The 21,376-nt window shown below is 44.5% G+C and overlaps 1 protein-coding gene across 1 annotated transcript in view; it reads right to left on the bottom strand.

Moving 5' to 3' along the window:
- Window positions 1-10,136: 10,136 nt before the first annotated feature.
- The window catches only part of LOC134505745 (transmembrane protein 132D-like), a 76,141-nt gene continuing 64,901 nt past the window's right edge, over window positions 10,137-21,376 (bottom strand). The window contains exons 3-6 of the mRNA XM_063315611.1: window positions 19,997-20,202; window positions 18,835-19,108; window positions 16,471-16,662; window positions 10,137-11,992 (exon numbers count right to left, since the gene is read on the bottom strand). Coding sequence (XP_063171681.1) covers window positions 10,811-11,992; window positions 16,471-16,662; window positions 18,835-19,108; window positions 19,997-20,202 — 1,854 coding nt within the window. The 3' untranslated portion in view covers window positions 10,137-10,810. The remainder of the gene's footprint in view (window positions 11,993-16,470; window positions 16,663-18,834; window positions 19,109-19,996; window positions 20,203-21,376) is intronic.

Genomic DNA, 21,376 nt, shown 5'->3' with positions numbered 1-21,376 from the left:
TAGTATGGAGTGATTTTTTTTTTTTTTAATAGCCCAACTGTTGTTTTAAGTTGCTTAAATAAATCCCAATGACCTTGGCTTGGTCATCTGGGCTGCCTGTGGCACTGCCTGTTTGAATATACCTGCATTTCCTCTCTAGGCCAGCTTTCCGGTTGGCCTAGAGTTGCTTTCATCCACAGCCAGTGGGCAGGGAGGGAGCTGTTGTGTGTAACCCAGTCAGCCCTTGATGTGAGATGCCATCAATAGCTTGCTCTGACTTTTTTTCTTTTTAATTGTACCACAGCTGTTTTAGTTGATGCAACGGTGTTTTCACTGTGCAAAATCCCCAAGACTCACTGAAAGGTGGCAGGATGTGGATGTAACCACTAAATAAATAAGAGTGACAGGGAGGGTGGACCTGTTTGGAAGAGGCAAACATTCCCAGGGTTAGGATTTGCCTCCCTGCCTTGGGGGGAAAAAATCTGAGTTTTTTTTGAGACTTCTGTGGTGAGGGTTAGAAGGATTTCTATTTATTTGGTGCTTACCCATTGCTAGGGTAAAGACAGTCCTAGAACATGGTGCTAGATCTCTTGCGAAACAAAAGGCATCTGTGGCAAAGAAACAGATTCTTCGTTAAGAAGATTCCCGAGGGTTAAGAAGTGTGAAAAACACTACAGGTAGTTCTCTACTTATGACCACAAATGGGACTGGAACGTCCATCGCTAAGCGATGCAGTCATTAAGTGAGTGGCGCCTGATTTTACAACCTTTTTTGCTGTGGTGGTTAAGCGAATTACCGCGGTTGTTAAGTGAATTGTGCAGTTGTTAACCGAATCTGGCTTCCCCCATTGATTTTGCTTGCCGGGAGCCAGCTGGGAATGTCACAAATTGTGATCACGTGACCCTCGGATGCTGCGACCGTCGTAAATAGATGCCAGTTACCAAGTGCCCGAATTTTGATCATGTGACCGTGGGGATGCTGCAGCGGTCGTAAGTGCAAGGACTGGCTGTAAGTCACTTTTTTCAGCACCAGTGTAACTTCAAACGGTTGTTAAACAAGTGGTTGTAAGTTGAGAGCTACCTGTAATTGCAAGGAATTGATTAACTCCTGATGATCTACTGATTACGAACAAAAGAGCCTGGACAGTAACGATCTTTGGATTCTTGTCCTTGTCATTAATTGGGGAGTGTTGAGCCAGCCTTGAAAGCAGTTTTTTTCAAACTTGACAGCCTTAAGATGTGTGGACTTCAAACTCCCAGAATTCTGGCTGGGGAATTCTGGGAGTTGAAGTCTACACATCTTAAAAGTTGCCAAGGTTGAAAGCCATTGATTTAAATCATTGAATCACGCCAGTCAGTTTTGGATTGGAAGCAGCTCCCTGAAGAAGTGGAGATATATCCACCAAAGCACCCAGACTAGCACAGCATGCTGGATCTCCAGCAGATTATTGGGTACCCTTTGCCTAGTTAACCAACGCTTCACTTAATTTTTGATGGGGAAGTGGGAGACCCCTGGAACACCAAGGAAAACAGGGCAGCTGAATGGCAGATCGTTGGCTTTGCCTCCTCCGACAACCACCTTGGCCTGTTGTTGAGGGGGGAAGATTCTCTTAAAGGCCTTGCCAACAGCATGGAGGGCCCAGTGAGCCTGTGAAATCCACGCTAAACCGTTTCTCTGACCTGAAGGTTGGGACTTCTACTCTCTTCCAAAATATCAAAGGGAACCAAGTCATAATTCCAGAGAAGGGGGAAGTCCTTGAGGCCCAAAACAAGGCAAGCAAGACGAACTGTTGGTTGTGTTATAGACCTCCTCCTGACATCTGAAAGATAGGAATGTTGGAGCCAAGCTAGGCAAAATAACTGGAAAGCTGGATCTGCTTGATGGACATCAGCGACCAGAAGACAGGGGACTTCTACCACTCAAACATCAGTTTCCAGTGCCCTGTTGTCCTAAGGATGTCTCTAAAAATGTTCAGTTTGGAACTCCAAGCTACTGGTATTTGCCAAGAAGGATTGTGGTAAACAACAATCCCACAACCAGTGTTTCTGGATTATCAGAACACACCTGTAAATTTGGCAATAGGTTACATTCATATGTTGAGAAAGGTACAACTTGCAGTGGCTGGTTAACTTGGCCCTTTTCTTTTTTATTGATTGTAAAATTGATTTGTTTTAAATACCTCGGGGCATGTGTCAAGTTGGTTGGTTGGGGTTGTTTATTTTATTGTGTTGGCTTGCTTTTCTCATGCAAATCTTTTGTCCGTCACCCAAAGCCGCTGCTGTTGTGAGATGTGCAGCCACGTCAATTGTTTAAATAAAGAAAATAAATTTACGTATTTAAATTCCATCTTGCCCCAAAGATCAACCTTGAATTTTTGATTCTGAGACAAGACTGAAGTTAGAGCTGGTTTCCCCCGCCACACACAGACACATTTTTAATGCCTGTTTTGTCTGCTGCAAAATACCATTCCAGGTGGTTTGTCAGTCCAACTGAGCCTCCCTTCGCTCCTTCTATTTTTAGCAAGGCCAAAAGCCCCCATGGTGTTGCAATTATCCCAATCAGATACATCAGGCTGGAAAACATCTTGCTCCGTTGGATGTGTACAAATCACAGCCACGTGGTCATGATGCTTTTTATCCCAGGTGGGAGGAAAAAACAAATGTTTGGGTAGGTCTTTGCTGTAATTTGTGGTTCTTGCTAGAAGTGGGAGAAAGAGAGTTGGGCGTTATTGGTGGGGAGTTTGGTGTTCCTCTATACAGTGAATGTTCAAAAACGAAGTATTGTTGCAGCGGAACCCTTATTGGTTCTGCAGTCTGATCAGAAGGAGGTAAGTGTGTGTGTTTGTTGTGTGTTTGTATGGCTGTGCAATGGTTGGGTTCCAGCTGTGCAATGCTTTGTTTATCTATCTATCTATCTATCTATCTATCTATCTATCTATCTATCTATCTATCATCATCTATATCTGTCTATCATCTATCTCATCTATATCTATCATCTATGTCTATATCATCTATACGTATCATCTATCAATCATCTCTATATCATCTCTATCTGTCTATCATCTCTATCTATCATCTATCATCTCTATCATCTATCAATCATCTCTATATCATCTCTGTCTATCATCTCTATCTATCTTCTGTCATTTTTATTCATCTGTGCAGTGCTTTGCAGAACATAAGGGTGTGAAAATGGCATCCATCTGCAACGCTTGAAAGCAGCTGCGTCTTTTCCTGGAGTCACAAGGTGGATGCAGAGGACCGCCGGATCTCAGGAAAAGATGTGGGTGCTTTAAAGAGCTGAGACAGGTGCTCCCACCCATTGAAGCAGCACCGTTTCTAAACAATTCCCAGGGCACAACCCTCATGTGCCTAGATTAGATATGAATAAAACACACCATTGATACATCTGAGAGCTGGGAAAACATTTTGGCTAATTGGAAGAATTCTTCCCAAGGTGGCCATTTAGGAATGGGCTCACCTCACTCATCCCCATGATTTGAGTCCATAACCAAAATGAAACCTGCAGGACCCCTTGCCCCAGATGGCATCTGGACATCATTGTGTGCTCTGAGATGCTTCGTTTGGTTTTCCATGGAAACAAAAGCAGCCCAGAAAGAGGAAAACAGACTCCAGGATGGCAAAGTGACATAAGCTGCCAAGAATGCCCGCATCTCAACCCGGGCAGAGAGTCCTCCAGGCCCTGCAAGAAGAGAAAATGTTTGCCTGGTGGAGCAGGGTAAGGGCCACCCAGGTATCTGGACCTTACTGCCACCTGACCACTGGACGTCCGTGATTCGGCATCCTGGGAGCAGGGCTGACAGGAGAACAAAGAGGAGCTGATGGGGTTGATCTACTTTTCCAATTCTGACCTAAACACTGCAGGTAATGCTTGCACGCCTGATCAATTGCAAGTTGGAAGATTAGGGCAAAAGGTTGACCTTCCAAGGGGGGCGGGGAGAGTATCTTATGGGTTTGGTGGGACGACCAGATAAGAAACAGAATTCCTCCTCTGTTTCAACTCGGAGAAAACCTTAACTGCAGTCCACACAATGGGCCTGTTCTTCTGTCTCGTCTTTTTCCAGCGTATCGGGTCTTTATCTTGAGTTCATAAGCCAATAGGCGCTGCCAGTTTTGCTTCAACGATACCCACGGTCCATTTAGTACTAAAAAATCCTCATTTTTCTTGTTAGTAGACGCCTGCTCGCCAACAGCGTGGTTGGCAGCTTTGCGAGCCTGGCCGATCTTTGCTCCGAGCTGCTTTCAGGACGCAAGCTTCTGCAGAAGTGACACAACTTCTACTCCGCTTTGCTTCCCCAGATGAGTAAATGAACTCTTAATTACGGGCCAGTCTCTTGACCTGTCCAAATGCCACTCGGCGTCCACCGAAGTGTGATTAACATGTCCGATTAAAATGACAGGCAGTGTAACCTGCCGGGATGGGGGCAGGTCTGAAAATAGAACATAACCAGCATGGCCACGGGCTTGAATAGTTGTCACTTTGCTTTTTTTCCCCAACTGGGTGCAAACTGGGAGTGTTGTCAACCCTGTCCTGCCAACGACAAGCACAGGGAGAGGACTCTGACACCCGGTTGCCATCTTAGGAGCCGCACAGAGGCAAAACGAAAGCCAGTTCTCTAGCACCCTGGCAGAGTTGGCCCAGCCCTGTCCAAATGCCACTCCCCCTCCCCCCTGCAGAAATGAATTCTAAAATGGGTGCATCTTTAGCATCTCTGAAGCACATTCGTCCTCAGTTCATAATTTAGCTTTGTGGGACGTTTGAACGCCGTTAAGCCGGGCAAGTTCATATTGCGAAGTGAATGCCTGCAATGCCATTGCCGGCGAGCATTTTTCACCGCCCTCCTGCTGTTGATGAGAGTACACATCTTTTCATTGGTACTATTTTGGGAAGATGCAGAAGCAAATGTACTGCGAAGCACTGATGGGGAGTCTTCAACCAAGTGGTTAGTTATGGCTGAGGTCCAAACTAAGTAATACTGTGATTTATTTATGTTTTTAAGTCATTTAAGCCAGTAGCCTTTTGCAATTCTTTAACCTCATGACTGAAAATACAGGAATGAGCTGTGCTGTAAACTCTGGGGAGGCCGACATCTTCTGAACAGATGAATAATTACTGACCTTGCAACAGGTATGAAACGGTGATATTTCATTCTACCGCTCTATCCTAGAATAGAAGGATATAACTATCGTTTATGTAACTATTTATAGTTATATAAATCTATAACTCAGTTGGAGAACATTTGGAAGTTCAATTCCTGGCAGATTGCTGCTTGAATCCATGAAAGAGCTGCTGGGGGGCCAATGCAAAGGTTGATGATGCCTCTTTCACTTTACAGCAGCTTGCTAAGTGCCAGAATTAGAGAACTGGAGTTTTCTTAGCACTGATGTTAAGCCCAGCCCAGGTAAGCTGATTTTCCAGATAAAATCCGGCTTGCAGGTACTGGAGTTTACATGGGGGAGATGAGGCAGGAGTGGCTGTTAGATCATTGCCTCCTTAGCAGATAGAAACAACTTACTCAGAATCCTGTTTTTGCTGGGTTCTTTGCCCATGAAGGGCCAAATTGTATAACAAGGGCTTGATGGGAGCCGAGGGCTATCTAGTTGCCAACCTCCTTCATGTACAGTTCCATAACACAACCTCAAGATATTTAAAAATATTTAAAGATATTTAAAAAATAAAATAAGGAAGAGGTGCGGTTTCAATACCTAGTCTTCAAGGCTGGTAATTTTCCCTGCATTCATTACAGAGCACAGCCCCTATAAATTACAACACAGTCTCCAGTCTAACATTTAATTGCTGGAGATATTTAAATCTTGTCCATTGAGGGGTTTGCCAATTACTAGCTTCACGCTGGTTACCCTCCTCCTCCTCCCCTGAGAAGGTAGGAAGCCAGTCATGATCAATAAATTAAAGAAAGGCTCTCTTTCTCCTCCCTTTCAATATATACAAAAAATGTAGCTCCGTTGTTTATTACCGTTATTACATTATCTGCGGCAGCCAGGCGAAGTCAAGGAGCGGCACGGGAAAAGTGACAGGATGGTCCAAAAAGGGAAATTTAATGAAGTGGTTCCAAATATCAATAGATGAAGTGAATAATGAAAGCCCACGTTCCCAGGCTGCTCTAACCATAACTGGAGCTCCCGGAAGCCGGAGAGATGGATCGGTGGTGAGAAACTGACACTCCGGCATACTGCAAGACTTGCGGGAAGAAAGATGACAGAAGCTGGTGATCGTTGGTGGACTTCAGTTAGGTCTGGCAAGAGAAGGAAGAGTTTGGATTCAACTGGATTCCAGACCTGGGAAGGGATTTGGGATGGATTTTTCCTGGGTTTTTCAAGGCTCAAGTGCTGGTTCCCAAGGGGTGGGACAGCACAAGGGCCACTGCAGAAACGGCTGTAGCAACCCGTTTCCCAAATGGCATCACTTCTAAAACATTGGCCAAACTTTTGCAAATTTGTCCCATCTCCCCAGGTTTCCACACACACACCCCTTCAACATCTTGAGAGATTTTACCTTTCTTGGGTGAGATGGGGTAAGATCTTAGGTGAACCTGCCAGCATTTCACATGATTTAGGGATCTTGGGAAACTGCTGCTGCTGATTTTTTGTTTCTAAAAGGGTTGGGGGCCCACAAGAGAACAGGCTACCTACACTGGGATTCAGAGGGGTGAATCATTTGTGGAGTTCTGTGGCTGTGCATTGGCCCCTGGATCTCATCTTTCAAAGAGAAAGAGACCATGTCCTGAGCCTTAACCTAATCCCACTCGACTTTTCTAGCCGATCTCTCTCGCCCCTTCCTCTCTGGTGCCTTTCTGAAAAGGGGCTTTTCAACGAGCATTAGGAAAATTAAACTCCTCAAGAGCTGCTGAAATCCAGCAAGCTATTTTGAGCTCAAAGTGTGTTAAGTGAAAAACGTTGGCAGTGATCAAGTGCAGGAAGGGAAGGGAAGGATGAAAAGCTCTCACAGGGTGAGAAGGAACATAACAAACCGGGGGGGGGGGGAGGATTAAAACCGGAAACCAGACATGATAAATCCCTTCCCTTTGGACTGTTCAGGACTGAGGTTTAATCCCTCTCCCCTTTGGCCCTGACTCAAGCTAGGAGGACCATCCCACACAATGATTGGTAACTCATTTTAGAATCAATGCTTCATTTCTGTATGGCACAAAAGGAAACAGGCAGGCCTTTGTGTTAGATCTGGAAAGAAGTCCAAGAACCACTTGGAGCTAGGAAGAAGTCATGCAAGAAGTTGAGAGCCAATTTGGTCTAGTGGCTAAGGTGCCGGGTTAGAAACCAGGAGTCTGTGAGTTCTAGTCCTGCCTTAGGCGCGAAAGCCGGCTGGGTGGCCTTGGGCCAGTCACTTTCTCTCAGCCCAACTTGGTGCAATGTAGACCAGCCTCCTTGTGCACCCCGGACAACATGACTTGTCATGGCTAAATAGTCTACACTTCTGGCTGCCAGACCTCATAAGGATTTCCCAGCAAGAAAAGCAGCACGAACACCAAACTGCTATGCCATACGATTTTTTTTAAAAATGCAAGAAGTCAACAAAATTCTTTCAAAGCCTGTAAGCCAACTGAGAACATACATTCCAAAGATGGATGGTGAATAAACCAAACTCCGCCCTCCCAGACATAATGCAAAAATGTGGTCTGAAAACAGCTGCCCCTACCCTTCCTTTCTTTTCATGATAACACCATCCTCAACATCTGCTATCATAAAAACAAATGCAGAAGCAATCCAACTTCCAAATCCCAAAGAAGGGAAACATGTTTTCACAACTGCAACTACTAACATTTCCTTTAAGGTTTTCTCTGGTGCTTTTATTTTATAAAACAAAGCATGCTGTTTTCTGACAAATCTGAGAAGCAGTCCAAATTCCCACGTGGTTTCAAACACCTCTACTTCAGAAATAAATGGCAGCGTTTGCCTGGCTGGATTTCTCTACTTGCAGAGTTAGAACTGGGGAAATGCTGCTGGGTTGGACTCCTGTCTCTGTCCAGTTCCTTACAACACCTCTTCACTCAACTGAACATCATTCTGCAAGATACGACTGTCTAATCCCATTGCTGTGAATTGTTATCATCCTTGATTGCAGTCAAGAGAGCTTCAGAACAACAAACTAATTCTCCTTGACTTAAACCAAAATACGCTGGAGCGGGGGACCGGCTGCATTAACATCTCCTTTCTCAAAGCATCTTTTCTCTCTCCTGCTCTTGCAGAGTTAGAATAAACCATGGCTCCATGAGAACTTTTAAGCCAGGTCACCACCCCGTTCTTCCTTCTGAACCATATCTAGAGTCCCATCAAACCATACTTTGTGCTGTGAGAGCCTCCAGCCACAAGGCACTCGTAAAAACCTTTTATTGGACAGGAAAAATACCAAGAAGGAAAATATCACATTAATTTATTGTTTGGGTTACTGGGGGGAAAAAATCTTCACCGTGGACCAAGTCATTCATCTGGCTTTGGGACAATGCCTTCACCGGTTACACAGAAGCAAAGGCCTGTTTGTTGGGCTGCGAGAAATGAAGGCTTGGTTGTGGTCTTGAATTCCTTTTTAATTTGCTTTTCACTATGGCTTTTCACGTTCCCGTTCGTTGCCCAGAGTCACTTCTGAGTAGGCAACCATGTAATTTCAAATAAACAAATAAATAGGAAGTCAATGCCTGCGCACAAAAATGTTGCCCATCTTTACTCTGCCTGCAAAGGGCATGTTTCCCCAAGCTACCATCTGCCTTACCCCAATCCTGATCTTTTTTGTAGTCCTGAATTTCAGGGAACTGGGATTGAGTCTGGCTCAAATGGTAGAGCTAGTAGCAACTGTTGTAGCTGGGTTATTCTACAGTTCATCTGAAGTTTGTTCTACCCTCTGCAACACACACATGCACACAGACACACAGACACACACACCATAACTGAAGTCCACTTACAGCTCCAAGCCACTGCTTGGATGCTCATCTATTTCTCAGCCTTAGCTTCATTTCTGCTCCATCCATTACCTAAACGAAGTGTGAAAGTATTTTCTGCACTTACTTACCCCGGCACTGTGAGTGTGCAAAGTCCATTCATCTTCATCATTAGCTAGCTGGGAAAAATAACTCTGTCCCCCAAATGAATCTGTTGCTCGCCTCGAGTTCGTTTTCCAGATCAATGCAGATTATGATTAACTAGCATTTTCCCCCTTTTGGTGACTAATCTCCAAAAGAAAAGGCAGACTGCTGATCAGCTTGGTGAGAGGAGGGAGATACTTTCTGAAAAAATTAGGACATTCTCTGGGAATCATAGTTCTAAAACATTTGATGTGGTCTACACCCTGCTTTAGGCCCTGTTCATACCTGTAAATTCTTCACTGATGGTCAAAAATTTTTAGGAGACAATGCAGAAGCATCAGCCCATTCTGGAATGTCCAAATGCTGAAAGCTAATCCTGATTGTTTCTACTTTGAGGACAAGGACCTATCAAACCACAGAGTTAACATCTGTGATTCCAGATAAAAACTAATTACAGAGAAGTCCACAAATCCATGACTTTGGGTCAGGCCTTCTCATGTCCCAGAGATATGGGTGACTAGGTCCACCAGTAGTCTATCAAAACTCACCCCCCATAGCAGAAATGGGGGGTGTTTCAGAAATGGGGGGATGGGGGAGAGAGAGATGCTTGAGAAAGCTCAGACACTTCCTCCTTCCTTGCTCATCTAAGAAGTCCATTAGGAACCTTCACAGATGTCCATAAACGGATCCAAAGGAATTCTGGGAATTAAAAAGCAAGGAAATACATCTTTAAGCCTGAAAAAGTCAAGCAGAATGTTTCCCATTGTTTTTTTTTCTTACACGTTTTCATCTTTAATCCTGATCCAAATTATTTACCTACAAGCCATTCTGCCTTTGATTTCAGCAAGCCTTTCTGTGGGATGCAGACCCTTTGGGTCTGACTGGAACCAGAACAAGGCAAGTCCAAGAGAGCAATGTGAGCTCTCCAATTTTGGGCCTCTAAAAATTCTGTGTGGCAAAAGCTGTTGCAATTCTTAAAAAAAAAAAGAATTCCTAAGCACAGTCTGAAAGTGACAAATGGCCACAAACTTTATTTAATTAAAAAGGGGAGAGCTTTTGCATTCCTCTTAGTGAAGGCCAGCATTGGAATCTTTCACACTAAATCATAGATCACTTAGTAAATCCTCCTTGCAAAAAGCATTAAATAAATAGATAAATAAATTCCACATTCTTTGGCACTAATTCTATGGCGAATTAGAGAAATTAGAGAAACCGAAGTAAGTCCAAATTGTGGTTTTGGTTCTGCTGGTCCTTCCAATGAATGTATTTGCTCAGATGTTCTCCTCCATCTCACATGGATTGACACACAGCCTTCAGCTTTTCCATTTATCCCTCCCGCCCCCCGAACATGACAGCCAGATGACAATCTTGAAATACTGAGAATTATCTAGCTTGAGTATCTAAACCATACATCAGGATTTGCTTTTTTGTATTGATGTGGGAGGATCAGCTCAAAGAATGAGGTCTAATTTGATTGCTCCTTATTTAAATTTTTATTTCCCCTTGTAGGTTGGCTTGCATCAGACACCTCTCTACAAGACCCATGGAATATAGATCATATTTGTTACTTGGGACTTTGACTGCACTCTGGATGTTTTCCACGGAAACCAAATTAACCACATTTGGATTGTTTACCAAGTTGTATTTTTTTTTTGTCTATGCTCCTTGCCTTTGACCAATATCTCAAATTAAAGGCAGAAAGGTGAGTGGAAAAAAAGAGAGATAAGAAAGGAAACAAAATCTTTTTCTGATGTATTGTTACATGTTTTCATGTAGCTGCTCCATGTAGTTCCTTAGTTCTTTGCATTCCCCCAGGTCCATGTCTTGACAAACCCATTTGATATCGTCCTCACTGCTTGTCAAAATGGAGTTGACAGTAGGGTACCCACCCTCCGAAGAGATGGTGGTGAAGGTGGTAAATTTGACACGCTTCCGTTTGGAGGTTGGTGAGGTGGCCTGTTCATTCTTCTGCTCCTTCCCTTCGGGGAAGGTGGCAGAGTCTGTGGATCGGAAGACTTGGCCATTGAGGTTCTTCTGAGTGTTGGCACTAAGGAGATATTTGCTTTCTTCTAAGTCCACACTTCGGTCAATGGCTGTAATGCATTCCTCCTGTTGAGTGGAAAAATTGAGGTGATTCTCCAGCAGCTCAGTTCTATTACTCAGTCCTACCCAGTCGTGAGAATGCCTCAGACCTTCTTGCTCTTCAAATGGAGCCTGCTTATGCCTGTACTTCAAGGCAAAGGTGACACAGTTAATCAGGAACACCAAAATGGCCAAACAGAAGACACCTAACAAAGCATACATCCCAATCTCCAAGTCACTTAAGCCCCTGGGTGTCTCATCAGGATCATTCTCCTCCAAATCTCCATTGCTCCTGGGAAGGTCTACCTGAGCTGGAAAACTGGTGAAGTCTATTGGGAGACTTTGCATATGGCTGTCATCATCTAGGAGGCTCTCACGATCTTCTTTCTTACTCAGAACGGACTTCTGAGTGCTGGTTGCTCTTGTTTCCTCTTGTCCCATCGAGGAGCTGTAGTAAGGTCCCTCTTGCCGAGATCTTTCCTGCAGGCTTGTTTTCTGACGCCGATCACTGGTCCGGTTCTCCATATGTACACTTCCTCCACGCTTGCTGTCGCTTGTGTTGGGGACGGTGTCATTCTGACCAAACTTGACCTTGATGTTCCCAGTACCCACTGCTAAAACACTCTTCCTTTTTGATTTCTGGCATGATTCGCTGATCACCAGCTCCACCTTCACCAACAGACCCTGGCCTTCTGACTCAGCCACAATGAAAGGCCATTTAAACTTGGGACTCTGGTGGACAGAGACCACCTTCTCATCCAGAGATGTGGCCACCAAAGAAAAGTCCTTGGCGTCATAAATGTCTAAGGGCATAACTGCTCCATCACTGAACTGGATCCAGCAACTGATCACAGCTTCCTATTTGGGGGGAAAAAGACATAATGATACTGGGACAAATCCATCAAAATTTGTTTTCTATATACAATCAGGATGCAGAAGTTTGAAATACCTGAGATGTCATGTACATTATCCTTGGGCACTTCTATTTCACCTCCCCATTGGCAATATTAAGCATCCTTCTGGGCTGACTTAGCAGCTGCACCTCCAGAGCTCCTTAAAGTTACAGTTCCCTTGTTCAGATGCCCCTTCTTACCTTTTCCAACTGTCCCTGCACATTCTGTGGCAACTGAGCTAAATTTTGGTGTTCTTTTTTTTTTTAAAGATGAACTAATGCAGACATGGAGCTGAATGAACTTAAAGCTGGAAAAATGAGAAAAAGAGCTTAAGAAGGAAAGAAACTGAGAAGGAGCCTAAGGCCAAAGACACTTCTACTCTGTGTTTACAGTGGACAATCAGGTTCATCTGGGACGTTCAGATGCAGAGCATCCCTCAAAAAGCAACAGCTGGCCCATTCCAACTGTTGCCCCCAACTGCTGGTGCTAAGACTTGTGTTCTGGTCATCTACTGCACCATCAACTCAATAGTCTCTTTCCAAACCCTTCTAAATTGATGGCCATGATCATCTCTAGTGATAGCAGGTTCAGTCACATAGTTCTGGGTGTAATTCTTGGATCTCCTGATGCTGAGCTTTAGCAGATGACCTCAAACCACATGAGAAGGAGAATACCTCTGCTGTATCCATCTTTCTCACCCCCAGCACTATTCCATCCTCCTCTCCCAAAGCTTCCAAGCAGGCAACATCGTATTTGGGTGGTTTCCATTCTGAGGGCCACCAAGGTTAAGATGATGGACCTTGCTAAGATAGCTCAATGGACTTCTTTGATCAGAGAAAAGACAGTGTCTATGTTTATTGCTGACTGGAAACCCCTTATGGACTTTTTGCGTGAAACAGAAAATAAATGAATTTAGGATTTATGGTTTGGATGATTAGACAGGATAGATTATAGAAAGAGGAGAGACATGTTGTAACTGTAGCAAAACGGATAAATTTATAACTGTACTTATAACTGCTGTGAAGAAGATTGGAAGCTACTTTTTTCCCTTTCTACTTTTCGGTTGCTCTTTCACCCTTTCTTGCAGTTTTAGCTTTCAATTTGATCTCTTTCTTTTTCTCTTCTTTTTCTTACTTTAGATTAGTTTTTATCTTCCTTAAAAAAAAATTCTTTAATAAAAATTGTATTTTAAAAAATGGAGGACCACCAAGGTTCTGAAAGGGCTGTATTTTGGGCACAGCCAGAATCCAGGGAATCCTCTCCCCTTGCTCACCCCACGGGCTGTGATAAAGAACTGCAATCCCAACTTGTTTCTGTACTGTGCCCCCCCTCCACCTCCCATCCATCTGGTGACGGATCAAGGAAGTTCTATTCTTGACCTCAAGCCATTTCTGGGAAAGAGATTTAATTGGTTGCTGAGCCCCCTTTTAAAAGCTAGTTTTAAATAGTCTAATCATAAGATCTGCAGAGACAAAGAATCGCTTTTTTTTTTTCTCTCTTCCCCAGGTTTCTGAGGCCTGATGGAAAGTCTAACAGCAGGTCAAATCACGTTAGAAATGATGGGCATCCTTTACACCCCCTTCGTGTTCGGCTTGGGGAGCAAGCCAGATTGATTGTGTTAGATCTAAAAGGACACTGAAAATACAATTGTCCAGTGCAAGGCCTGGTTTAAAGGGGTCCTTGCATAGGGAGCAGGCAGAATAATGACATCATTCTGCAGGAGACAGGCGCCAGGAATCAAACTGCATTGTTTCAAAATGCTCCCCCACCTTATACATTCCCTGCCAATAGATAAGTAGCATCACTGGAAAATGGGCTGTGCTGCTAGATTTCAGCTAGCAAGAAATCCCCTGTGAGTGTCTACAGAAAAGCAGCAGGGACAAGAAAAGGGGTTTTATCTGGTTCACAGTCCTGGGCAAATTCTGGATCATGCCAACCAGCACGGGTGCCAGTGTTTATCAGCTCTAGAAGTCCTTCCTCCTGGCTACGAATGGGTGAGGGCCCACAGACTTCTTCCTACCTTTTCATCAAACCCAACAACAGCCATTGACACAGAGAAGGGACTGTGTGCAAGTTCTCCCAGCTGCCCAGCCATTGCACTTGAAAACTCAGTTAAGATCAAACCCAATTTCCAAACCCAAAAGCAGAACTTGCCCCGACTACAGATCTCAAAGACAACAGTTTCAAGGTTGTCCAGTTTGCAAAGGATCAACCAGCTGTCTCAGCTCCTTCTTGTTTGGTTGTTCTGATCTACAAACAGAACTCAACGGGACATTGGCTCTTTTGGTTAGCTTACCCCCCTCCCTGCCCACCTACAAAGGGGATTCTAAATCAATATAGTAGGGCAGGCATTTCACCAAAGGCGCTTAGTTCCTTTGGTTTCCCTAATTAAGAGTTTTCAAGAACAAGTTGTTAGCAACTAGCAGACCTCGAGCCAAATGCAGCCCCAAGGCCTTGGCCCACCTCAGAGGGAACCTGACACCGACGGATTTCAATATCTCTTGGCTGCCCTTTGTATTTAATTTCTTTTCTACTGCTTTAATTATTTAATTGCTTTTATGACTGTCAGCCGCCCAGAGTCACTTGGTTGAGATGGGCAGCTATATAAATTGAATAACAAACAAACAAACAGTTTTCTTCTGAACTGTCCAACTCTGCAAAGTGAATTTGCTGGCAGAGATATCTGCAGGGAGGGAGGAAGCGAAGGCAAAGGGCAGGAGTGGTGTTGCGCCACGGTGATGTGAGCGTGCCTCTTTTGTAGGTGCATCATGACATAGCACGCACAGAGAAAGGAGGGAGGCCCTTGTGTTGCCTAGTTGGAATGTTGTTTTCATCATTTTAACCTGGGCCTCTAATCCTGCAGATGCCTCTGTTGGCAGCTCTTAAATTCTGGGCAAATTTATCCCGTAAATGCCAATCAGTTTAAAGCATCACAGATCCATGTGCCCCCAAATCTATTCAGATCCAGCCTTAGAGGGCATCTCACTCAACAATCCTGTAGATGAAATTTCTGAACAGTCTCCCAGGGCAGCCCCATAGATTATTTCCTGCAGTAATCTAGCTGGGTCTGCCACTTTTTAAAGGGGTAAGGAAGCAAGCTCGCTCAGTCAGGGCAATTTCTCTGCTTGCACTAGGAGATTTAAACCAGGATGAAAATGAAGACCCTGGCTGTGAAAATTCATGACTGGGGGAGGGGGGAACGTAACTCTTTTTACTTTTTGTTTCTCAGCTGTTTGTTGAGAGACACAGGGAGGGAATACCTCCCCAATTTTTTTTTAAAAAAAGAAATATATATTTTTGGCAGGTGAGGAATGTGATGCTGCATTATTTATGAGAGGTCACCAGAAGAAAAATGTTTTTTTTTCCTCCCCAGGGCTTGCTCTAGTTTTACTGCACCATTTACTGGAACAGTGTTTCTCTATTTAGGTGTTTTGTGGCCTTCGGGGATGAGAGCCTATAAATCTAAAATGTCCTTTTGGAATAATATTCACCATCATACAAGGGCGCCTGCTCCAGTTCACCAGCTTGGCTGGCGAGAGATGGCAGGGAAAGCAGATCTGGAACATGGGAGCCCGTTGCCAAGGAACACCGGAGGCCTGGCATCTGCTCTCTCAAAAGGGTGTCCCTTTGTTCCTGCTCACCCAACTCAATTCTCCAGAAGGTTATTTCCTCTGTTTTTCAGTTTGGGGGCCATTGTGTACGTGAGCCTCTACGATGGGAGGTGTATTGTCAGAGTGAGGTTGATGAAGAGAAGGAATAGGGGGGAAAAACTAATAGGACTGAAGGAGGAGAGTTGACATAGAAGAATAATATTATTGAGGAAAAAGAGGAAGGGAAGGGAGGGAGGGAGGAAGGGAGGAAGGAGAAAGAGAGGGAGGAAGGAAGGGAAGGGAAGGGAAAGGTAGGGAAGGGAAGGGTAGGGAAGGGAAGGGAGGAAGGAGAAAGAAAAGAAAAGAAAGAAAGAAAAAGAAAGAAAGAAGGAGAGAGGGAGGAAAGGGAAGGGAAGGGAGGAAGGGAGGAAGGAAAGATAGATAAATAGAAGAAAGAATGAAAGAAAGAAAAAGAAAGAAAGAAAGGGGGGGAAGGGAAGGGAAGTGGAAGAAACTTACATTAACAACACTGCCTGATCCCCCATTTGGCTGCCTGGGGATTCAGATGGCCACTTAAGATGTTGCCAGTAAAATAAATCCCATATCCACCCATCACTTGCCGAGGTATCAATTGAGAAGTAACTGTCTACGCTTTAAAAAGAACTATCGATTGCATCACTGTGAGAAAAGATCAAGAGGCCGCCTCTGCTGGGTTGCCTCCCCTGCCCCACGGTGGGAGGGCACTTCCTCTTGCTCTTTCCTCTCCTTCCTTTTTAAATTGGACCACCTGTGCTCAGACAGGACTCACGGACACCCCGCCAGAGAAAGGGAACATTAGGCATGAGACCGGTACCTGCTTTTCTGTTTGAAGGAATTCATGGGCAACTGCCGTAGCAAAGATGGCTTTGTTGCTTCCTGTGCTCAGCTGTAAGGAGAGCGAAAGCCCGGACACAAGTTGGACCCCCAGGTGAGTGATGGTCACCTTCTCATCAAGGACGGTCACCGTCTTCTCTGCCAAGATGGCGTCGGAAAGTGGGGACAGGATCTGTAGGGGACAAGCAAAGTGACAGCTCATCTCTCAATTCCGAGAAGATCACACTTCTCTATTTACAGCCCTTCCCCCCCCCACCCCAGAAGCCACAATTTTGTTAACCAGATTGCAGCCCTAAAACAATAGGGATAAATTGCCAAGAGCGATTTACTTGGGACCCAGTTTCAGAAAAGAGCGATGGTCAAGGAAGAGAAGGAAGGAAGAAAGGAACAGATAGAGAAGGCGTGAAAAAAAAAAAGATAAAGGACACTCAGGGAATGATCCCGTCAAGGTGGGATGATCAGATGGGTCCACCCCATTCTCTTTCCACCCTGAAAACCTCTCCAAGAAGATGTGCATTATGAATGTACTTCCCCCCCAATCACACATTTCCAAGTGTATTTCCCTCAAGTGGCAAATGTCTAAACACACCTCATCTCCAAACATGCCTTTCTCTGCACCTAAAGGTGCTTCTGATTGACACAGAACTTTGTTTTAAAATTCAGAGAACCGAGACATCAAGAGCTGCACATTTTAAAATGCAGGTTAAAAAAATCTTTGAGGATTCCTCAAAGGGATAAATGGGATGGAACAAACACTCCTTCCTTTTGTCTTCCTCCCACCCCACCCCAGGAGTTTCCCCCCTGTTACTCATTTCTTATTCTCATGGGACCAGTGCTCTGTGTATATTTTCTTTTCTTGTCTTTTCCCATTTGCTTCTGTTACAAAACTAAGAACGAGAGAGACACAGGGTTTATAAAAGGGGGAAATCCAGCGGACGAGATCTTGGCCGTCCAAAAATGGATGACTTGGATGAATTCTTGAGAGACAGGTGATATGTATTCTTCCAAGTGAATGGACTGACTATCAATTTCTCACTCACTTTCTCTTCCTTGCTGAATTGCTCTCCCAAATATGTTCTTTGTATTTCTGGACACAAGGCAGAGCGGAGAGTTTCGGGAACTGATAAACGTCTTTAGAAAGGGCTGCAGAGCGATGCCCCTCCAACAAAGACCCTTTTCTGAAGACTGATAAATTTGCTCAATGCGCAGATTGCCGAGTGTGGTGGAAGCCTTTTTGCAACACAAGGGTGGCAAAAACCCTTATCTGTAGCTAATCCAACAGACTAAAATGAACTTTTCAGTACCTTTCAGGGTGTTCTTGAAACATAAAACATTTTCTTCAGCCTTGTCTAATCACTTTGCTTCTTTCTACACTGGTAGCCTGTTCCTTCCTATGTCCTGCTTTTCAAGGTAAACCAAGAATAGACTTGAACTTTTAAGGGTCTATTGCTAAGTATTTTTACTACTTTGATAGGCTGTTCTGGCTTTGAGATTTGAGAAGTTGAGGGCCACAATTTTCCTATCTGCTTCCGTCCTGCACTGGTCATTCAGCAGGTTCAAGAGTTGGACGGATTATGAACTTAATGAAACTTCCATGTTCAGGGGCCCTACAGGAAGGCTGAGAGAAGGAAGATTACTGCGGATGCTGACTGCAGCCAGGAAATCAGAAGACGCTTAATCCTTGGGAGAAGAGCAATGACCAATCTCGATCAAATAGTTAAGAGCAGAGACATCACACTGACCACAAAGGTCCGCATAGTTAAAGCAATGGTGTTCCCCATAGTAAGATATGGCTGCGAGAGCTGGACCATAAGGAAGGCTGAGCGAAGGAAGATCGATGCTTTTGAACTGTGGTGTTGGAGGAAAATTCTGAGAGTGCCTTGGACTGCAAGAAGATCAAACCAGTCCATCCTCCAGGAAATAAAGCCAGACTGCTCACTTGAGGGAATGATATTAAAGGCAAAACTGAAATACTTTGGCCACATAATGAGAAGACAGGACACCCCGGAGAAGATGATGCTGATGGTAGGGAGAGTGGAGGGCAAAAGGAAGAGGGGCCGACCAAGGGCAAGATGGATGGATGATATTCTAGAGGTGACGGACTCGTCCCTGGGGGAGCTGGGGGTGTTGACGACCGACAGGAAGCGCTGGCATGGGCTGGTCCATGAAGTCACGAAGAGTCGGAAGCGACTGAATGAATAAACAACAACAGCCCTAACAGCATGCTGCCTTCATATCTTAGTTACAACCATTCCCAAAGTCTCCAGGGAGCTGAAGTAAATGAATCTTCTAGTCTGATCTAGAAAGGAAATCCTGTCTTCACCCAACCCTTCCTTCTGCTCACCTGCAGAGTAGTCATTCCTAACTCCTGTCCCAGTAGCAGCTGTCCATCTTGCAGTCTGGCAATCCTTGGCTCTTCCACTTGTATGAAATTGTTCACCAGTTCAGTGATGTCGACCTGCCAGTCTGATCCCAGCAGGTAAGTAGTTTGGCCTCCAGGGTCCAAGGGCTCTGCTACAAACTGAGTAAGGACCCTCACTGTTGCATGCTGATACTGGAGGGTACAGCCTCTTCCCCTCCTCTCATCCTCCTCTTCATCATCGCTGTCTCTAGCTGGTCTGTGAAGAGATTCAAGCCAGATGGTCAAGCCAACCTTAAGATTGACCCCATGGCACTGCTGATGTTAGGACCCTGAAGACTTGCTCTTACGGGGCACATGCATGGTCTTACAACTTCCATGTGTGATAAGTCAGCTCTATTGCATTGGGGGCTCTGCTGTTCCTTCCCCTGAATGAAACGATCCCTTCCCCAAAGTCCAAATGTGAAATGTCATCTTCACCTTCCTCCTAAAATATGCGACTGAGAACCCAGCCATTTGGCTAGCGCATGAATTCAAGCAGAAAGCCAGTTTGATCTAGTGGTTAAGGCGCTGGACTAGGAATGAGGAGATCTGAGTTCTAGTCTTGCCTTGGGCATAGAAGCCAACTGGGTGACTTTGGGCCAGTTACTGTCTCTCAGAAGGCAAGGGCAAACCATCTCCAAAAATGTTGCCAAGAAAACTGCACAGACTTGTCCATGTAGTCACTAGGAGTCAAGACTGATTGAAGGCACGCACACCCAGAAAGACACATACACATACACAAATGAATTCAAATACCTTGCGAATCCGGAAAACAGGCTAACCAGATTAAATGTACTGTCTGAACACAATCTATATATTGATGCTTAACAATCAAGAAATGCATATTTATACACAAACTTTAGATCCCCATTAGAATGGAGGGTATTGTCAGCTGTTCAGACTTCTAGTTCCTTGACTAGTAACAAGGGTACACAGAGGCTGGTTTCACATGACACAGGCCAGGTAGAAAACATGGTTGGTTAGTTGGTGGAACACAGTGTTGTGTGAATGAAGCCCATTAGATGACTTCAGTAAATTATGGAAGAGGAAACCAGGGCATGGTGTTTGGTGAGAACTAAGATAGAAAGTTGTCAAGGGAGCTCACCTCTTGTTAGAAACAATGGGGATTCTCCAGCCCTTGATCTGATTTAACTCTGTGTCAGAGACTTCAATTTGCAGTGGAAGGCGGGGAACCCACACAGTCAACTCCAGAGGAGTGTTCAGATGTTGGTATGTAAAATGGACAACGGCATTCACTTTGCCTTTCATTTCCTTCCCATTGACAAATACATAGTCGCATCTTTCGGACACCTGAAGCAAGAAATAGGTGAAAGAGAGAACAACAGAAAAAGACATGATGAAGCCTCTTGACAAAATCAAACACATCAGTGGGACAAAAGGAATGTTTGAAATAATGGCTTCTGGCCATTAGGAGTTTGGAGCAGGTATCGCTAGATCACACCTGTTTGTATGGAATCCTTTTAAAAATATATTTTCCCCTCCCTTTCTTACACCAGGCTAAATATGGAGACCTTATGATTCAAAAGCTTGCGTTCTTGCATTGGTACAAATTAAACACTGAATTCCTTGATGGGTGGGAGAAGCTGCTTTGAAATCTTTGAACAACTTTCAGAGATAAACTCCCAGAATCAACCGGGATGTCAGCCAGGAGCTTTGAAATGAATCTTTCAAAGCTGCAGAGAGAAAGAATAACACCGTTATCTTCCTCTGTTCTTTTTTCCTACCTAGGCTTAACCTCTGATAACTTCAGATCCAGAGAAAGCTGACCAGGGCAGAGAAGAATTTGGAAACCTCTGAAGCATGACTGACAATGCTGAGTGGATTTGTTTATTGTGGGGAAGAGAAGATTAAGGGATCAACCATCTTCTACTAATAGGTGAAAGGCCCTTGTGCAGAAAATGAAAGTGATAGGTTCCCTGTTGCTCCAGAAGTATGAATTAATACCAGTGGGTGGGAATAGTAAGAGAAGCATCCTAATGGAAAAAAGTGATAATGGAACACTGTTGACTTGGGTTTGCATGGTTCTTACCCCTGTGAAGGATTAAACCAGAGCCTGGAGAACCAATGTCAGAAATACTTAGTTGCCAGACTCCCATGTCAAATAAGGGTTTGGGTTAAATGGCTCATGAAATCACTTCCCAGATCCTATTGAATCTCTGAACTGGAGGGGAGGTTGAGCCTCTTAAGTCTAATCCTCCACCCTGTGCAAGAATTCCAGACAGATGACCTTTCAGAGCGTGAATAACTCCAACAAGGGATGGCCCACCATGCCACTCCGTCTTTGGTTCCTTGGCCTTGACCTTCCCTCAAGATTTCCAGCCCATACAAACTCTCCATCCTTGGCCAAAAAGTTCTAGCAATTCCAAGCTACCAAAAACCAGCCTTTAGGTCAGGGTACATCCATTCTTCCAGTTTCTTCCCAGTGTCACTTCATTTATTACCTGGTGCTTCAGCCACCAATAAG

Source organism: Candoia aspera, chromosome 15 (assembly GCF_035149785.1).
Source record: "Candoia aspera isolate rCanAsp1 chromosome 15, rCanAsp1.hap2, whole genome shotgun sequence".
Lineage (NCBI taxonomy): Eukaryota > Metazoa > Chordata > Lepidosauria > Squamata > Boidae > Candoia > Candoia aspera.
Note: the sequence above shows the minus strand (reverse complement) of the source record. Positions and strands in the feature narration are given on the sequence as shown.